At 41.7% G+C, this 20,533-nt stretch overlaps 1 protein-coding gene and 1 non-coding gene across 3 annotated transcripts; both read right to left on the bottom strand.

Moving 5' to 3' along the window:
* Positions 1 to 9,792: 9,792 nt before the first annotated feature.
* Positions 9,793 to 10,896, bottom strand: LOC107380032 (serine palmitoyltransferase, small subunit B). Its single transcript, XR_008563581.2, has 3 exons — positions 10,460 to 10,896; positions 10,237 to 10,363; positions 9,793 to 10,128 (listed from the first exon to the last, which is right to left on the bottom strand). It is a non-coding gene; the product is annotated as a serine palmitoyltransferase, small subunit B (transcript).
* Positions 10,897 to 13,502: 2,606 nt separating this feature from the next.
* On the bottom strand, positions 13,503 to 20,291 carry sptssb (serine palmitoyltransferase, small subunit B). Of its 2 annotated transcripts, none has more exons than XM_070543603.1 (2): positions 19,729 to 20,291; positions 13,503 to 14,657 (listed from the first exon to the last, which is right to left on the bottom strand). In XM_070543603.1, exons 1-2 carry the CDS (start codon positions 19,826 to 19,828, stop codon positions 14,407 to 14,409), a joined length of 351 nt encoding a protein of 116 aa, XP_070399704.1. In that variant the 5' UTR covers positions 19,829 to 20,291; the 3' UTR covers positions 13,503 to 14,406. The 2 variants fall into 2 exon arrangements, with proteins under 2 accessions (XP_070399704.1, XP_070399705.1); XM_070543604.1 differs by lacking the exon at positions 19,729 to 20,291 and adding an exon at positions 19,543 to 19,711.
* Positions 20,292 to 20,533: the final 242 nt, after the last annotated feature.

The raw sequence follows: 20,533 nt of genomic DNA, 5'->3' as shown, positions 1-20,533 counted from the left end.
AATTATTAGACGTGCAAACACACCGGTCCCAGTCAACAGATATCTACAGTCTACAGCTGAAATGGTCACTGTGTGGTCTTGGAAAGCTGTACTCATAAACACAAAGTTTTCAAAGCACCAACTCTGTTTAGGTTTACCGCCAATAAATTTAGGACATGTAGTTGTAGCTCTAACTTAAAATCTGTATAATAGTGATGATTAAAAAACACATAAAAATGATTATTAATCACTTGTATTTTGATCTATTTGAGATGAAACAGTTTATAACTTCTGATTTTGTACAAATATTGTGAATCAGTGTCATTATAGGGATTAATCACAATCCTTCTTTATTTATGTCTAATTCATTAAACATTTCTCTATATTCCTTTTCTCAGAAGAATGCTGCATTTTGTTTTCACCTCTAACAAAATGGCATAATGATGCATTGTGAATACTATGTAACCCGATAACTTGTGTGGGATTTTATGTTCTCAGTTTATTAAAGAAACACTGAGAAGCGCCCTACTGGTTGAAAGTGGAATTACAACAGTTGTAAACAACACTGCTGTAGCTAGCGCTAACGAGCTAACACTGAGTCAGCTAATACTAAAATAAACCACAAAGTTAAATGATCCACACTGTTGGACAAAAATATTATTTACAAGTCCAGTAGCAACAAAGCCAGGTCACCATCAGTCCATGTTGTTGTAGTCTCCTTTAGCTCCCTTAAACTAGCGTATGCAGCGCCGATGTTCACTCTGGTTTTAACTCTTTGCTTTGCCTCCATAGACATTACTCTTTTATTTTTACTTCAAGGCTCCACTGTGATGCCAACAGAAAAAGCAAACTTTTTCCTTCTTTTTCTTGTACTTTTTATTGACAATCGGCAAACTGAAAATGCTAACTACTAGCATTACAGTTAACTCATTCACTGCCAACGTTTCTCACCGTTTTCACTGTTTTTTAAGAGTCACAGAACGTTGCGCGCTAGGATGATGTCGACGCCAAAACAACCAAAACAAAGCGGAGAATCACCTCTTACATCAGGAAGAATCCGCGTGTTTCGAGCTTTATTCGTTCTTTCATAATTCATTGTTGAATTGTGATCGGCAGAAGCTTTTCCAGTTCGCGCCTCACTTTTTTTTACAGCAGCCATCCCAAACGATCTCCTAACACATGGATTTTCTGCTTCCTGATCACGTGACGTGTGACGTATGCGGATGGAGATTGGCTTCAGAGCTGAGATGTTTGTTCTCACGGTGCGGGGGCTCGTTCCGATGCCCACACAGTAAAAACATGCAAATGACGACTTTAGTCATCATTGGCAGTGAATGAGTTAACGGTTGTAAAGCAGGTAAAGAGTGCCCCCTGTAGAGCGCCTACCAAGACCACAAAATGATGTGGTTTTTTGCCAACAGAGGGCAGCCGAGTGGTGTCAAATATGAAACCGGTCAAGTTCTAACCCGGGGGTGGGGAACCCTGGTCCATCGAGGGCCGCTATCCAGCATATTTTAGTTTCAACCCTGCATCACCACCAGTAGCGGTTTTAGGCACGGGCAGACAGGGCAGTTGCCCGGGGCGGCATTTTTTCATGACACAAAAGGGGCGCACAAGCGCTGAGTAAAAAAAAAAAAAAAAAAAAAAAGGAAATCTGCGCCGCACCGAGGTTTTCTATTATCTGTCATATGACAGTGTCTGGATTGGAAACAGCAAGTTGGCGCCCCCTGCAGCTGCAGGCGCTCCGTGCACCGTGTGTGTATGAAGAAGAGGAAGGGGAGGGGTGCGGCGGGGGAATTCACCTCTGGGTGGGTCCAAATGAAATGAGTGGGTAGGGGCTGAATCAACTATCAACATGGCTAAAGTCGATCACATCTTGATGTTCTTCCACATTTCATTCATAATATCATAAACACAGGCCTATCATTCTTTCAGGTGTTTCTGAATTGTGTGAAATGGCCGAATAAAAAAAGGAAAAACAAAACGATTTTGTGGTCACCCCCCTATCAAGGTCAAATTGTTTAGTCCTGACTAAAGGAAACTTATTGAGTCAAGAGCCAAACAGAAGAGATGAACATAAAAAGGCTAAAACCAACAGGTGCCCGATTCAGGAATAAAAAAGAAAAAAAGAGGAGAAAAATAAAGGTATGTTCGCTCTCATGATGAATGTTTTCAATTTTTTGAACCAGTTAACTGGGATTTTAACGGTTAAATCCGGTCAACTAGTTGCTAACAGAGCTAATAGGGCTGAAATATTGAAACAAATATTCAAATGGTTCGAATAAATTCCTTGAATCGTTTTTTATTGATTCAAACTAGGATTTGTTAAATGCTCGCTGCAGCCTGTGGCCTGCCTGAACAACAACAAACACATGTTGATCAAGTTCACATAATAATAAATAAAACAACTCTACAAGCAGAAGAAAACACCCCAGTCACCACTAACTATCCTGTTTATTTATTGCAGATGGCTGCACTGATTATTTTTTACATAATTTGTTCTGTAAAAGTTGGCATTTTTGGTAGTCTACAGTTTTTTTATGTCAGTTTAAATTACAATTTCAGAGGCAATTGTAAAATATTATGGATCATGAGATCTATTGGAGATCTACCCCAACTTTTGGACTGCTCTGCCAGTCACTGTGGCTCAAGCTGAGAGGAGCTTTTCAAAACTTGATCAAGTCATGCCTGAGGTCACCTATGTTTCAGGGGCGGCTCACTAACCTGGCTCTGATTAGTATCAATCACTCAGTAGGGGAGCAGATTTCATGTGATGACATTATTGATGACTTTGCATCAAGGTTAGGTTTTAATTTTAGTTTGTGTTTTCTGTTCTAAGTGCAGTGCTGTAGTGATTATCTTTAGTTTGTTATGTGTGAAATATTTTTGCTATTTAGAATATTTATTATAAATTATGTTCATATATTCTTAATATTTAGTTATTGTTTGTTTTTGTATATTTGATTCTATATATTTTGATACAGTATATAATGTATATTGCTTTACATTCTGACAACTTCATAGTAATTAATGTAAATATGTGCAACTTAGAAAAATGAATGTTCAATAGTCGTTCTAATAAAACATGCCTGTTTATAGAAAACGTGTGTGTTCGTGCAGGTGGGGTGGTGTGGTGGTGGTGGTGGGGGCGGTTGGGGGGGCGCTCAAAGGGGGCCTCGCCCGGGGAGTAATTCCATGTAGAACCGCCACTGATCACCACACCTGATTTCAATCAGCAGGTGATTAACAGGCTTCTGCAGAGCTTGATGAGCTGCTGGACAGGTGAATCAACCCCTGAATCAGAAGTGTTGGAGCAAAGACATTCAGGATACTGGCCCTCGAGAAACAGGGTTCCCCACGCCTGTTCTAAACAAGCCCCCACAATGCAGGACAGAAATTGAGGCCAATGCGGAAGTGAAATAAATTGCAGTTCCACTCTCATCCACTAGGGGCTGGTGTCAGAAGTGAGCAGATCCTCATTGACTCCCATGTTAAAAATACCAATTTCACAGCAGAAATAAACATGTTTACAGCCTGGTACCAAAACATGTTTTTGGTTTAAATTATCTAGTTTACACTCATGACATCTCTGAGGGGGGTGATTTTTTTCTCACTCTTCTGTTCAAGTGTATTAAAAGCGTATCTCTGACTCAGAAGCTCTGGTGTTGTGCACAGTTAACTCCGGTTGTCGCTAGGTTGCTACCTCCGTTAGCTTAGCTCCCACCTCCGCATTAGCTTTGGGTTAGCTTCAGGTTAGCTTGTAGCTAGTTCGACCGGGTGTTGTCAGTTGATCCCAGCCTTACAGCCCCACCCTCAGCTCCACCTCTCTTCCCTTTGTTGGAATTGTCTGGGCTTGACGGTCAAAATGGCGGTGGTAGCCACCTCCCATTTTAGCACAAAAACGTGTTATTGTCCATATATGTATATGTCGATGGTTCTAACCCAACAATCACTGAGATCAATGTTAAAGCTCTAGCTTTAGGAAAAACTTCTTATGTAATGTCAGGAAGTTATGATTAGAAAAACCAGCATTGTCAACATTAAGTATTTAAATAGTTATGATGTTGGTCTCATTGAGCTTTTATTGTGTTATTGTTGATAGTTGTGTTTTTAAAATGCACCTTTGACCTGTTCGGGGACGGAAGCTAGCTCGGGCTATCATCTGGTGTAAAACATCTTTAACGCTTTTGCACATTGTCCCTGTTAAATAAACTGAGCTAAATACAACTACAAAGAAAGACGTTTATAGAAATGTCAAAAAAGCTTTGGACACAGAAAGTTTAGCTTATTTTGTTACTTGTTCTAAATCTTTTAATAGTGCAAATGAAGTGAGCAAGTTCTAGGAAGTGCACAAGTCTTTACTCTCTGAATGCAAAACAATGCCCTGTGTTGTTTCAGTGAAGTTTTACATTTCACTAGTTTTGTCCCCAGAGAGGGCGAACCTTTCGCCAGGCTTTTCCTTCCTATGCATTACGGCTTTCAGCGCTACAGAACCCACCACACCAAAATTAATGAACTAATTCTAATTTTAAAACCAAACAAGAAGCATTCACGCCACACATCTCAGGTCCTAAGCTGATTATCTTCTCTCCCCCGTGTCAAGCTGTAGCTCACTTAACAGACTCCATGAACCTTGGAAAGATCACGCAGGTCTGGTGTCCATGTCTACTCGCTCCCTCTCTTGTGAGTTTCTCTGTAAAATTCTTGGTGCCCGGTCAAACATTCCTTCACAGCAGCTCGCTCACATCGAGTTTCCTTCTTTTTGGTAAACATTTAAGATCACAATCACACATTTGGTGCCACAGCAGCACGCACGGACACATTCAGAGATGTTTTTATTCAGCTTGTGTTAAGATTTGCAGACATACACTAAACTGTTTTTTCTCTATTAGGCCACTTGGTGGCAGGCTTTTTTATTCTTTGCAGTTGCAGTGATGAAATGTAATAAATCACATTCAAATGTTTGTGATGAGTTAGTGAAATGTACAAAAAGATACTTAAGGTAGTGCTGTAAAGGACGTGTGCTACATAAATAAAGCTGTCTTTCATACCCAGGTTAGGGTCATAATGAGTAGAGTTGAGAGCACAAACCACTGTTTATTTTTGATTTCACGTGTGTGTGTGTGTGTGTGTGTGTGTGTGTGTGTGTGTGTGTGTGTGTGTGTGTGTGTGTGTGTGTGTGTGTGTGTGTGTGTGTGTGTGTGTGTGTGTGTGTGTGTGTGTGTGTGTGTGTGTGTGTGTGTGTGTAAAATTGAAACATGCTTATTTTTTTATAAATACAGAAAAAAACCAACTATGTCCAATCCAGTCTTTAAGGTCGTGTCATGACTCGAGGTACGTGCCTAACCCAAGACATGCAGAATCAGACTCGACTAGTAGGTTGAGTAAAAGAAAAGTTCTTTATTCACAAAACGGGAACAAAAATAGCACAGGGAAGTCCTGTGGTGGATGAGCAGTACAGCTCGAGTCCATGCAGCGCTCGGGGGGTGGATGAGGGAGGCGGGAAAGCCGAGGTGTGCGCTGGGCAGAGGGTGAGCGATCCGGGATGGGTGAGGTAGCAGAGAGGGGCCAGACAGGAACAATGGCGGAGGATGGGACATGGAGCATGTAGTAATCCAGAGTCAAACAGCGAGGGTGAGGTGGGTTGTGTGAGGATCCTGAGGGAAGGCAAACAAACACCAGGCATAAGGGGTAATCCAAAAACGTAATCCAAAAAACAGTCCGAGGCCAAAATCCAAGTTATCCAAGAGCGAGTCAAAGCGAACAAACGAGTACACATGCAAGCGGCTGGGGCTACCTCAACTGGTGCAATCATCCGGCGTAGTGAGGTGTCTCCATCCTCCTTTTAAACCAGAGTTCCTGACTGGGAATCTCCTGCAGCTGCAGCCCCCTCCGCTCCTCGCCTGTGGGAAATCAGCTCAACAACGGTTAGACTGGAGATGGTGTCACTCACCTCGGCTCTGGAACATGACGGGCCGCTTTATTTGTGCAGCACATTTCATACACAGAGGGGATTCAGCGTGCTTTCCGGGAGCATAAACACAACACACAAATACATTTAGATCAAATTAAATACACAAATTAAATTCTGATTTAATAATCAGATAAAAGGGAGATGAGCAGTTACAGTGCAGAAGGTGCAGCATAAAAAAAACAGTCAATCAAAGGCTGATGAATACATGAAGGTTATTAATGTTGGTTTTGAGTCACTAGAGTTGGGGCACTTTAAAGGTCAGAAGGAAGCCGATTCCATCTGTGTGCAGCATAGTAGCTAAAAGCAGCTTCACCCTGTCTGGTTCTGACCCGGAGATCTACCAGGTGACTGTTTCCTAAGGATCTCAGAGTCCTGCTGGGTGTAAATACAGGAAGGAGATCCAACACGTATTCTGGTCCCATGCCATTGAGTGATTTATAAACTAGTAGAAGCACTTTGAAATAGATTCTGTGGTTTACTGGTAACCAGCTCGGTTCTCTTGGTTCTTTTTCAGCAGCGTTCTGAATAAGCTCAAGTTTTAGTTCAAGTTTTTTATTTGAAATCCAGGAAGTTTTTTCACCCCCCCCCCCCCACCCCCCATCTTCATCATCAACGATTTACAAAGCAGACCCTTTTAAAGAGGAAGGTGCCAGGTGGATGAACTGCACCAAGCCTTTGAACAGGAAAGTAGTCCATTAACAGGCATGAACATCTATTATTTTATATTTAAACAACGTTTCGTCTAAGTCTAATTAAATCACTGCTGAATGTTTGCTTATTCATGTTCAGAGCCTTTGTAGATAAACAGTCTGAGGTCAAAATCAGATTAACGACAAATAATTAAAACAAGCGCCTCCACATAACGTGTAACGAGGAATAAACACTTCCCGGCCTCCATCGCTGACATTTTTAATTTTAAAATCCCAAAGATTACAAGGAAATGTGTGAATAAAAAGTCTGTTTGAACAAGCTCCATGACTTTATAATAACAGACTAACACACCCAGTTGTACAACAATGAGTTAAAAAAAAACCTGTTAAAGGCACTGTGATACATTTTATCACCAGGGTACTGCCCTTTTTCTTTGAACGATACAGATCTTTAACTCAAGTAACTCAAAAACACGATTTTCTAAAGTTTGTGTTTACGACGGATCACAAGAATGAGTTCAATGGTTAACCTTTTGCGTGTTTCTGATAAAACCAGACAAAGTGAAACTACTCTGGTGTGTTGATATTGTGCTGAGCCGTTTACTGAGCCATGATGAGTAGATTTGTTTTGTGCTGAAAGGTTTTTGATGGAAACTGCTGATGGAATAAGATCTTTCACATTCGTCACCACAGAACTGTCCAGTTACATTTGCAGTTGAATTATTTCATATTCTCCATTAACATGCCCTGTAGCTACTGCAATTTTTCAGTTTTTGTACAATTAAAGGGGCATTATGGAAGTTTGACGGCCAAAACATGTATAGAAATAATAAATTTCTTCTTCATACATTCTCCTGCAATGCCCTGGTCCTGTAGAATGAGCCCTGGCATTTTTACTGTGATTGCCTGTTTTTCTGTAAAATCACAGAAAAAGAGAGATGCTCGGGTCGAGCAGGCTGCTTCGTGCGCGTTCACGCTCAGGCATCGCCCTCCGAACCGTTCTTTGAACGATGTTTCAGCTGTCATCAAGGATATAAATGTTACAGATACAAAGGATGTCATTGGTGCTTTAGCTCACCTAGTAAAACATCAGACTTTTGTGCAGAGGATCCGGATTCGAATCTAGATGTGAACATAGTTTATTTAGAGTTAATTTTTTACATTAATGGTATATTTTTTACAGTAAGATGCCCAAATTTTTATTTGAGACTCGCCGAACGGCATTGAATTCACAGATAAAAAAAGATGTGGGTTCAACTTTCATTTTGGAACAATTTTTCAAGCAAGGGAAGGGAATGATCTGAGCATGCAGGAGGACTGACCCATCTTAAACCTTTGTCGGCTGTGCTGAAGAGAAAGGTACAGAACCAAATTATTTAATTAATTAGCTGCACGTTCTCCTGCCCTCTGTCCTCCGGGCCACACACACACAAGGGACTGTCTCAGCTGTTATTTTCGTTAGGGAGTGTGCACGTACAGCATGCACGCCTCGTGCACAAGCCTACTATTGAAGCTGCCATTACGGTTTTGGCCTGAGGGGGCAATCACGAGCATAAAAATTAAAAACTCCGTAAAGTCCCTTTAAGACCCCAGTTCTGCCCGAAGCATCAAAGAGCACTGCTCTGTGTGAGATTAACGCAATAACCCAAATCATTCATGTTTAGCTAAATCAAAAAATGGTTTATGTGAATGTTATTGGACACTTTGCAGTTATCTGATGTTGAACGTCGCTGTTTTGTTTATAAAACATTATGACATTTATATGACTGGTAACAAGACATTGCTTGTCTTGTGTGTGTGTGTGTGTGTGTGTGTGTGTGTGTGTGTGTGTGTGTGTGTGTGTGTGTGTGTGTGTGTGTGTGTGTGTGTGTGTGTGTGTGTGTGTGTGTGTGTGTGTGTGTGTGTGTGTGCTCTGTCTTCTCGATCCCAAGTGAGTCGTGGAGGATGGCTGCTTATACTGAGCCAGGATTCTCTGGAGGTTTCTTCCTGTTAAAAGGGAGTTTTCCTCTCCACTGTCGCTGCATGCTTGCTTAGTATGAGGATTGCTGTATAGTCACTGACACTAGTCAGTGACTTGATGCAATTTGCTGGGTTCCTTATATAGGAAACATTATTTCTGATTGGCTTAATGAACTGTGAATTAGAATGTTTATTATGTGAAGTGCCTTGAGACGACTCTTGTCGTGATTTGGCGCTATATAAATAAACTTGAATTGAATTGAATTGAATTGAACAAAATAAGGATTTGTGTAGGGTTCAGATTGTGCCGTAAAATATTAAATAAGTCGTCACTTTTTCCTTAAAGCTATGAAGGTCTTGTAATCAAAACTTCTGCAGTGGTCTCTCAGAGAAATGAATACAGGAACTAGAAGTGAGCCACATAAGAGTTGAGCTTCAGACAACAGGATTTGGAGTTTTACTTCCTGATGTTTGGACATCTCGCCTCGGATTGGCTAACGGCAACGCTGATGTTTTGTCTCCGCAAGTAACCCAAGCTTGAAGGAGTTCTGCTGTGTCGTGGAGTTGCTAATGCTAATGTTAGCTTCTGCTAGCTAAGACGTGCTCTGCTGTTTCCTGGACGCTAAACCAACTACAGCCTTCCCCGTCATGAGCCAAGATGGGCGAGTCCATGACTGTTAAGTGACAGAGTGACGTAGATCTGTCAGGATCTAGAGTTTCACCGTCTGTGTTCTATCAGAAGCTGATGCAGGAGATAAGTGTAGGAGACTATTCTCATGTTCAGCCTGCATGAAAAATTAAGAGTGACCGATCAGAATCAGAAATAAGATTTTAAAAAGTGATTTTGGTATTAAAGTATTTTCTTCCTGAGTAAATGTGCCTTCTTTTTTTTTTTGCACAATAAATGTGCCCTTTTACAATCTCATATAGGAGAATAGTGCTACTACAAGGGTGCCTAACTGAAAGTGAAAAAAGAATTATGTACATTTAGCTGAGAAGATTTTAAAATGTGTAATTTTATCAACCAGGTTAAACTGAGTCATTCACATCCACATAGCTACAGGTCAGAGGTTGTGTGTGTGTGTGTGTGTGTGTGTGTGTGTGTGTGTGTGTGTGTGTGTGTGTGTGTGTGTGTGTGTGTGTGTGTGTGTGTGTGTGTGTGTGTGTGTGTGTGTGTGTGTGTGTGTGTGTGTGTGTGTGTGTGTGTGTGTGTGTGTGTGTGTGTTCTCTTTCTCCACTGTTTTTATAGGTGACCCCGTGAGGAAAGTTGACCATTGAGCAGTGAGGTGGTGCTCACTCCTCATCCCTGCCACATGGACCCAAGGGGTAAACCATCAACCCTGCTCAATGGTCAACTTTCCTCGCGGTGTCACACCCATTAGGACAGTGGGAGGGTTAAATGTTACTAAAGGTTTGCGGTTTTAACAGGTTCTGAATGAAGGCATTATCAGTGTCACGCACCTCAAAACCCTAAAAAAAACAAGGACGTGTCCAAGGAGGTTTGTTGGTGACCTTTGGGCTCTGGTTGTTCAGCAGCAGAAGAGAATATCACTAAGTGGCGCAGACCTGTGGAAAAGCAGCACATATTAACGAAGGCATGTTTGTAGTAGAGTTGTGTGAGCCGTTGTGAGACGAGGTTTCCAGACACCAACAATAATATCAATCTCTGAACACCTTTGGGGTTTCCTGGTGAACTGAAACCAGCAGTGTTGGTATGTTTGTGTGTTTCTCTTGGTGTCACGTTCCTCTCTGTCAACAGCCGCTTGGTCTTCCCATCCCCCACACGCACGTTTATGAACGTCTGGGCAAAGCAGTAACAGAACACATGTAAACACAACAGAAACAAAACACCAGTCCCATCTCAGCGAGTCGTGAACACGTTTGAGTCTGCAGCTACCTTTGTTTACACCTTGCTTTTCCCCGAGATAGGCTTCAGCACATTCCTTCACGGGACACAGACGGACTCATGCAAGGTCAACGGAACTGCTCCTCATAAGCCCTAAAGGTGGAAATAAAACTCCCAGCACACGGGATGGCTTCAGAAAATGTTTCTTTTTTATGTGAGGAGAGGAGGAAGAAAGGGATGAGGGGTGAGAACGATAGCTTTTAGTAGGAATTTGGGATACGACTGGGTGTTGCCCCATTGTTTTCCATTATCCTGAAAAAAAAAAAAACCACAAGGTAGAAGTGTTTAGTTACAACTCGTAAGCACAGGTTTCCTGCCAGAGCTTCTCCACAGCTAGACTGCAACAGTGTTCACCATCCAGGTCATATTCCATAAACATACGGCCCAAATACTACATAAAAACTCGGAACCTCTTGTCTTTCCCTAGCCTTCGTGCACACGGTGACGTTAAACCTATTGGACAAAGACGTCGGCCAGACTCGGGTCATCAGAGCTCTGCGGCCGTGGGCAGGTTACCAAGTGGGCGCAGTCTGGAAAACAAAGACCCGGGGTATTCATTCATTCCTGCTCCGTCTCAGAAGAACTGGTTCTGCGGCTCTTCCTCTTATTGTGTGATTTTGTTTCATGTGGTTCAATATTTTGGTTCAAATCTTCAAGCCTTGGTCGTTCGTGACAAACTCAGAGTGACTGATTACAATCAGAAATAATCATTAAATTTGTTTTTGTTTTTTAGTGAACCACACCTTTAAAACATCCAAAAAGCAAAAATAAGAACAGACGAGGAAGAGAGCTGTTGTCCGAGCATTATCGGAGCTCTTTATTGTGTGATTAGTGACTCAAGGTGTTGCTTTCGTGTGTGTTTATTGTGGAAATATGTCAGATGTGTGTATCAAAAGTTGTGGGGACCTGAGACAAACAGAGAACAATACAAAAAGCATTTTAAGGCAGAGAAACACATGAAATAACAAACAGCGTAGGATTTATGGCTACAGGAGAAAACGAATAAACAAAAACAAAAAAAGTTTGGTAACTGACATTGTAACCAGCCAAGCATTTACCAGTGCATACAAATATATAACTTCATGTAAAAAAAATTCACTTCGAGGTCACGTTGCATCTGTAAGCCCTTGATTACAAACATAAATAATTAAAAATACTCTAAAACTCTTTTTCCTTTGGGTTTTTCTCCGTAGATGAACTCGGTTTGGAGAAGACGGGTGGTCTTGATCCATTTGTTTTTGTCACTGATCACATTTCTTGCTGTGTTTGACATTTTGACATTCTGAGACAACAAGCATGTAACGACTAAAGCCGAGTTTAGGCGTGGGTTATATCAATATTTGCTCACGCTCAGTCCTGACCACACCTCTCAGACATGCCAGAAGATAAAAGAAAAGTAGAAAAAGAGCCGGCTTGGCTTGTATCAATGCTGTTATTTCACTTTGATCAGTAATTTAGAACAAACTAGAGCTGAGGTTTGACTGTGATCGTTTAACTTTCATTGCATAGGCTTTCCCGTTTGCTCTCTCAGTTGCACATGCATTATTGCACCGGGTGTCTTCGCTGTGCATAAAGGCAACTAAAAACGGTGGATTTTCATGCCAAACCGTAGATATCGGGATATTAGGTGTCAGAAATAGCACTACAAAACTAACGTTCTCACTGCAGATGTTGCAGATGTGCAACACCGAACACTCCGACAATATCTTTTTCACACTTTTTCTTTAACGACAGTTTTTCCGTCCTGTACATAACTGACCTTCAGATGAGCAGAACGTGTCACTTTGTTTTATAACCAACACAGAGAATGGTGTGTTTATGCAATAAAACATGTTGCTAACAGTTTCAAACATTTGTCCAAGTTGTTATAATTTCAGTGCATTTTGAAAACATTTTTAGAAAACAGATAAAAATCCTTGTATCACCACTTTACGTTATGAAGCACAATACATTTCACTTTACAATAAGAGTCATTTTATTAACGTTACTTAATAATAATAATACATTGAACTTATATAGCGCTTTTCAAGACCCCCAAAGACGCTTTCACACACTCTCACATTCACACACTGCTAGTGATGGTAAGCTACTTGTAGCCACAGCCGCCCTGGGGAGGTCTGACAGAGGCGAGGCTGCCATTTGGCGCCGTCGGCCCCTCCGACCACCACTAACACAGGCAAGTTGGGTGAAGTGTCTTGCCCAAGGACACAACAGCAGGATACCCCTGGCGAGAGCTGGAATCAAACCCATGACCCTCCGATCATGAGGCAACCCGCTCTACCACCTGAGCTACTGCTGCCCCATTTAGTGCATTATTAGGTATCAATAAACAAAGGGTCCCTTTATTAACGTTACTTTTATTGTTGACTATTAAGTGTCCTTTAGGACAAAGGGTTGGGGAGGTTGTCTGCAATAATTTGGAACTTTAGCGCATCCTAGTAAAAATTTAAAGAGCAAGTCACCCCTACCAGATTCCTACTCCACTCCCACTTCCTGTTTGAAAAATGCAACAAATGCTGTTGCCTAGCAGACCGAGAGGGCGGAGCCGCTAACAAATACACACACACACACAGGCTCACAACGACATTGTGACATCATATGGTACCAGCTAACGTTCTAGGGTACCTCTTAGCCAATAGCGATGGCAGATTTAAATTCAAATGCAGTGCAGAGTTTTCACCTGACAACGGCACAACACTGACAGTTTTAGGCAGAAAATTAAAATTTTAACTAAAATGCACTAAAGTGCTAAACTATTCACTACACGTGGCTGCAGCACGATTAGACACGCATTTATATAGTTTATCAGAAAAAAAAAGTTAATTTGGGGTGACTTGCCTTTTAAATATGGTTCCTAAAACTGTCAGTGTTGCGCCGCCTTCAGGTTAAAACTCTGCACTGCATTTGAATATAAATCTGCCTTTGCTATTGGCTGAGAGGTACACTAAGACATTAGCTGGTACATTATGATGTCATGATGTCGTTGTGAGCCTGTGTGTGTGTGTATTTGTTAGCGGCTCCGCCCTCTCGGTCTGCCCGGCAGCAGCATTTGTTGCATTTTTCAAACATGAAGTGGGAGTGGATTAAGACTCTGGTAGGGGGAGACTTTAAAGAGGAACTAGGCAGTTTTGTCTTGCTTTTAGCACCCCCTAGTGTTCGTTTTTAGAACCAAAAGCAAAACTCATCTCCTCACTGTGTTTTTGTCTTTTTAGCACCTTAATCTAACAGCTGAAATGTCCCCCTGAGCTTCATTAGTGTCTACAGGGGTGATTCATCACTAAATTATGATCTAAAACGTGCAGGAAACGTGCCAGGTTTGTCAGCTCCCAACAGACCAGCCCGCCAGCCTGAAGTTGCATGTGGAATATTCTGACCACAGGGGGCGACAGGGACTGGGGGCCTTCATTAACCCTGAAAAGGGTCATTAAAGCACATACTGGCTCAAGGAAATTATTTAAAAATATGAAAAATTATGCCTTCAATAATGCATATAGTTACATTAATAAAGGGACTCTTATTGTAAAGTGTTAACTATTTCAGTATGAAACTAACAATAAAAACAGCTCAGCAGCATAAAGGAAATGATGATATTTTATAGTAAAACCAGCATGCTACTGAAATCCCACAAGTATGACCCTATCATGCAAAACCTGGTGGAGGTATGCACTCATACAGGACATATGCAAACATCTCACAATCAGAATGTGAAATTAAAGTACTGCTGTGTAATACCACAGGGTGAGGCCAGAGGGACGTAAAAATAAGTGAGTACGGCTCTGATTTCCAGGCGACTCCAGTGAAATCTTTTTTTTTTTTTGCAGACTTGATAACTTTGTTGCAGGTGGGAGGGGCTTGAGACAACATGGCAGCTAAAGATTCAAACAGGAAACGATTTACACACGTCTCCTTTCCGTCATTTTCCTCCGTTTTTTTTTTTTTCAGTTCATGAGTGCCACGGTGCTTTCATTTTGACCGCCAAAAATACCAGAAAAAAACTCCAGAGCCAGGCGCACATGGATGGGGACAAAGACGTACGAGGTGTAGATCACCATCGCAATGGCGGAGAAAAAAACTGAGTTGAAGATAGATTTTTCCCATGGTTCCAGGACGTAGATGCCAGTGATGAGTAGGTACTGGTAGTAGAGCCAAGCCAGGTACTCCCTCACGTTTTTGAAGTTCATCCTGCGAGCTGAGAGGAAAGAAGGTGGATTATGAATGAGTTTCCTTCGGTTAGTTCTGTCTGCTTTCCTCTCTCTTACACAAATAAGAGCTGCCCTGAGAAGGTGTGAGGAAACTGTAAATTATTTCAGAGTGCAAACAACCAGAAAGGTATTCACTGGACTGTGACGCCTCGTCCTCTATTTGGATGTTTTGCCAAACATGTCTACCTGCAGAAGTGTAGCCAACTTTGTGCATGCTCACAAATTTTTTTTCACTAGAAGAAAGGACAGAAAGAGTGTTTTTTCGCTAACATTTTAATGTCTAACCAGATTCGTCTTACAACATCTTTTGTGTTTTCTTTCTGTGTGCTTCTTCTGATTGCATTATTCAGTTCCTTTTTTAAGACAGGAAAGGTTGTTTTAACTTTTTTGCTGACAGTTTCGACCACTCCTGTGGTCCTTCAGAGCTAGCCGCTAACACGGCGTCACTTCCTTTTCTGTTTATCAATTCAATTCAAAAATACTTTATTAATCCCAGAGGGAAATTGATTGCTGTAGTAGCTCAGAATAATAATAAAGTCATCAAAGAGTTATTGTATATTACAATGGCTGTTGGCAGGAAGGATCTCCAGTAGCGGTCAGTGTTGCAGTGAAACTGAAGAAGCCTCTGACTGAAGACACTCTTCCGTTGTCGGACAGTCTTGTGAAGAGAATGCTCAGGGTTGTCCATCATTTTCTTGATTCTCTGGAGAATCCTTCTTTGCATTATCTCCTCCAGCGGTTCCAAAACTGCCGAAACTCTGGCTGAGTCCTTGAAAGGACTTGGAGTTCCTCCATCTTGTTGGCTAGTGATCTCACATTGCCCATTATGATCGATAGAAGAGATGGTTTGAATTTCCTCTTTCTCTGTCTCCGTTTTGCTTCCGCTCTGCACCCACGCTTCTTGAGTTTTAGATCATTTGGGATTTGTGGCTTCAGATGAGGTATTATTTCAGCCTTTCCAATGTTAATCAGCTGCTCCCTATTGTAAACCAGCTTGTTGCCATGGTTACGAATCATAACAAATGCTTAAAAAGTGAAAAAAGCTAAAAAAATAGCAGTAAAAATCCTCCAAGCTTCACAGCACCAGAAACAGAAAAGTAAAGTGTCCACAAAAAAAAAAAAACGTTTTTCTTGAGAAACTAGAAGAAAAAATGCCCAAGAAAAGGCAAAACCTACATATAGTCAATAGAGTTACTCCAACATGCAGCCGCCCAGAGCAGCGCAGTTCCGGAAAAAAATTTAAATAAATTAATCGCCGTTTATCGTCCTCTGCTGCCCGCGCTCTCCTTACGGATGACACAGTCCCACATGCGATCCAATGTGTAGACGCCATTGTTTCTGTTTGTGATTCTGTGTGCAAGTCTCCTTATTTACATGACTTCCTTAATCCATCTTTTGTATTTTTGTTGATCTGTTTATGATCCTACGTAGGTGGGCCTCATATGGAACCTATATGGCCAAGCTGTATGGGTCCCACCAGGTTAGTCCGCATTTTCCATGGTGGGCCCACAGAGGTTTGCCCACGTAGATTTTAACGGGCCCTACATGGGTTTTCAGAGGGTCTAGAATGTTCCTTTCTATGCTCTGTTGTTCTTGTGTTGAGTTGGCGTCCGGATTCTCTTATGAACGTTTTATTGCAGAGTTTGCCTGGGATTTCATAAATGACTCCACACTTATGTCCTGCTGATATCTTGTCCTTTGGGTGTACTAGACTCGTTTTAACTGTTGTGTGTGGGTTTGTTGGTGTGTTCATATCGTGTTTTTTAATAGTAGCTGGTATTTTTTTCTGTAACGCCTTTGATGTATGGAAGAGTTATCACTGGTTTTGGTTCTTGTCTTTCTGGATTTCTGGTTGTTTGTTTTGGTTGTTCTTTTCTTTTCGTTTCGTTGTTGTTTTCCTTTGTTTGTTGCCCGTGTCGGGTATCCGCAGGTCTTTAAAGCGTTTTGTATATCCTCTTGTTTACGGTCTCGTTCCTCTATTGTGTTCGCTCTGTGGTATAATGTTCGGATCACTGACATTTTATGTATGGTAGGGTGTTCTGATGTCCACATGTTTGTGTGTGTTGGTTTTCTGTATGTGTTTATGTTCAGTGTCCCATCTTATTTTCTGCCTTGTGTCATGTTCATGAACGTTATGCTGCCCTCTCTTTCATCCTCACATATAAATGTCATGTTGTTTGTTTATGTTTATGCATTTAGCAGACGCTTTTGTCCAAAGCGTCTTACAAGTGATAATCGGCATGTTGCCATTGAGGCTAACAACAACAATAACAACAACAACCGATTTCCAGTCAGTCGTAGGTGGCAGTGAGGCAGCATGATGAATCATGGAGAGGAGGGAACAAGGAGTGGACAGTAGAGAGGGGGGACGGGTGCAGGGAGGGTGCTAGTTTAGAAGATGCTATCTGAAGAGCAGGGCCTTCAGGAGTTTCTTGAAAATTGAAAAGGAAGCCCCTGTTCTGGTAGTGCTTGGTAGGTCATTCCACATTTGTGGAACGATGCATGAGAAAAGTCTGGATTGTCCTGAGCGTGGTGTAGGCACTGCTAGCCGACGATCCTGTGATGACCGGAGTGGCCGGGCCGAAACGTAAGCCTTTGCAAGAGGATTCAGGTAGATGGGAGCCGTACCATCTCGGACTTTGTATGCTAGTGTTAGCAATTTGAATTTGATGCATGTTGTTAGCGGTAGCCAGTGGAGCTCAATGAACAGAGGGGTGACGTGTGCTCTTTTTGGCTGATTGAAGACCAGACGCACCGCTGCGTTCTGGACCATTTGAAGAGGTCTCCAGTTCAGCCTGGAAGACCAGTTAGAAGGGCGTTGCAGTAATCGAGGCGGGAGATGACAGTAGATTGCACCAGGAGCTGGGTTGCATGTTGTGTTAGGTATGGTCTGATCTTTCGTATGTTATACAGCGCAAAGCGGCATGAACGAGCAACAGAGGCAACATGATCTTTAAAGGGTCAGGTGTTCATCAATCACAAGACCCAGATTTCGAACTGCCTTTGAAGGAGCCAGAGATAGGAAGTCATTTTGGATTGAGATATTGTGCTGTATGGATGGTTTTGCTGGGATGACAAGTAGTTCAGTTTTAGAGAGGTTGAGTTGGAGATGGTGGGATTTCATCCATTCTGATATGTCGGAGAGACAGTTTGATATTCGTGCAGAGACAGTGTGGTCATCCGGTGGAAATTTGTTTGTGCCGTCGACATTTTTCAGGTGTTCTGTTAGTGTCTCCTTTTGTCCTTTGGGTGTGATTTCTAGTATGCCGTCCACGTGGCGTTTCCATTATTTTATTTTGCAGTTTGGGGAAACACACAACCACACACAGAGACGATGGGGTCTACACACTGAATCACCCATGGGACTGTGTCATCGGCGAGGAGAGCGGTGCCGCCCTCTGCTGCCCCCGGATAAACGGAGAAGGAAGTGACGCCGCCATTAGCAGCTAGCTCTGAAGAAGACCGCAGAAGCGGTCGAGACTGTCTAAAAGGTCAAACTTACATTGAACTAAAGAGGTAAAATAACCTTTCCTGTGTTAAAAAAGAACAATTAATGCAATCGGACTCATCTTGACAACAAATTCACCGTGTCAAATATAAAAATGAGCTTTAGGATAATCATTACTCATGACTGGAATCTTGCTTTGCATTGTGATCTGGTTTTTTTTTAGCATAAATAACTCATTACAAAAACATTTTATTAAGTTAAACACTTGAAAATGCAGCAGCATGGTGGTAAACACACAGATAAACAAGTCAGAAAAAAGTGAGTATTTTTCTATTTTTAGTCTAGAAATTGATGAGTATTTTTGAAAATGATATACTGCAACCAGCCACATGGGGGGAGGGGGGTGCATGTTTGTGTTTTTGTTCAGGGTTTTAATCTCATTTATTTGTTTGTTTTTTATTTATTTTGCTTGAAATTCAGGTGCTTTCTGCTTGCAGTTGCTGATTTTTTTTGGCAATCCTCCAAAGACGCACTTTTTAAAACAGCCTCCCTCATTTGCATAACAAAGTATAAGCACAACAGGGGGAAAGGAAGAAACATGGTTGGATAAAGAGGTTTACACAGTAAAAAAAAATAGTTCACTGTAAATTATATATAGAAATGAAAGAAAAAATACTGGAAACAAATCATAAACTTAACTTTAGATTTTGATCTATTATTTATGTACATGGTGTATATGTTTTTTAATTGTCCGTTTTAGTCATCTACAGATTCAACTTTGTTCCAAGACATTTTCTTATGCAGTTTCAACATTAGTCCCATGGGATTATAATCTATGAGACGGGAAACGGTGGTTCTTCTCACACCTCTGATCTAAACCCACAGCAGCTCCGGAGGGGCTAATCAAGCAGATTTTATAAACCCTTCATGCAGGCTGTGGGAATAAAATCACCAATGAAATGTGGATTACTGGTCCCACGTGACACATTTACCCTGAGTTTGTTACACAGGAGAAAAAAGCTGCAGTTTCAAAAAGCCCCTCAAGATCAGATCGCAAAACCAAACTGTGCTCCCTAACTACATGTATAATCTGAATCTGTGCAACTATCATATGGAAAGTGTAACACACAAAGGTTGTAAACAGCTCTGCCACAGGTGTAGGGGGCGGAGCCGACAGGTGCAGGTAGCGTTTTTATTTCAGCACACTTTATTTTAATATCAAATCAAATAACAAAACTCATCCTGAATACTCTTGACAATTAATCTCACCCAGAAACTGAACTCTGAAGTTCACATTTAAGCCTCTAATATAATTTCAATTTTTAATCATAAATTATAAATTTGGGGGAGGATTTTTTTTTTTAATATGCAAGGTGTGATCTGGGTCTGTGACCCAATCCGCGTACCGGCCGGCACCGACTCACCTCCGCAGCCGACGTGAACCCCCTAGACACCCCTCTACTGGCAGATTAGGAGGACGAGCTGCGCCTCTGCTGCTCCGCGTAAACGAAAAGCTGCCTCACCAGTTCATCGCTGGCATATATGCTCTCCACATGCAGACCATGAAACCAGCACCACACCCACTCCCAGTGCTTACACTAACCACTCACCTGGCTCGCAGATCACGCAGGTGGAGTGACAGACGGCTGTTTGACGCATAGGCCAGTGTGTGTGTGTGTTATGGCAGCCAGAAGGAAACAGCTGAAGCATCAGGGGGACTCGGTGTCCCGGCTGAGGCTCTTTTCTAGCATTTTAAGATGCGCAGGTTTGCGCCGCATCTTTAAACTTCAGGCGTCGCATCCCCGTATGGCGCTTCTTGTCCAGGCGCGCCGCGACGGACGCTGCGCCGCAGTGACGCAGCAGCAACACTTCACTGCACATGGACCACAAGCTCGTGTCACGTCAGCCTTTTTAAAACAGACAAAGCTACAAAATCATAAACAACAACTTTTATCTGATCTGTATGGGGCGCAGATTATAAAATAATTCATTTATATGGTAAGCTATTTTGTCATATTTAGATCCTCTTAACAAATTTGAGTTTGAAATTCTAAAGTTATTTTTAAGCTAGGATATATTTAGGAAGTGCCAATGTTATGGATACATGTTCAAAGATAAATTAAATAACAATGAAAAGAGATGGGTCTATGTTAAATTATAAATCCCAAATATATATTTTCATATCCAACTATAAATGAGTCGGGTTTAAACTACATGTTTTAGATAACACTACCGAACTAAAATTGGGATAAGAGATTCCCTAACACCTCACATTTTTGTTCTTTTGTTCAAGTTCATTTAATTTATAAATGTTCCCTGTTTGTATTCTGCATGGTATGATCCATGTTTAAAGAGCAAGTCACCCCCTTTTAAACTTCATTAGTGGCAGTGCTGTGAGGCGATTCTCTGCTTGGA

The sequence above is a fragment of the Nothobranchius furzeri genome, chromosome 13, assembly GCF_043380555.1.
Source record: "Nothobranchius furzeri strain GRZ-AD chromosome 13, NfurGRZ-RIMD1, whole genome shotgun sequence".
Taxonomy (NCBI): Eukaryota; Metazoa; Chordata; class Actinopteri; order Cyprinodontiformes; family Nothobranchiidae; genus Nothobranchius; species Nothobranchius furzeri.
This window is presented reverse-complemented; position numbering and strand designations above follow the sequence as displayed.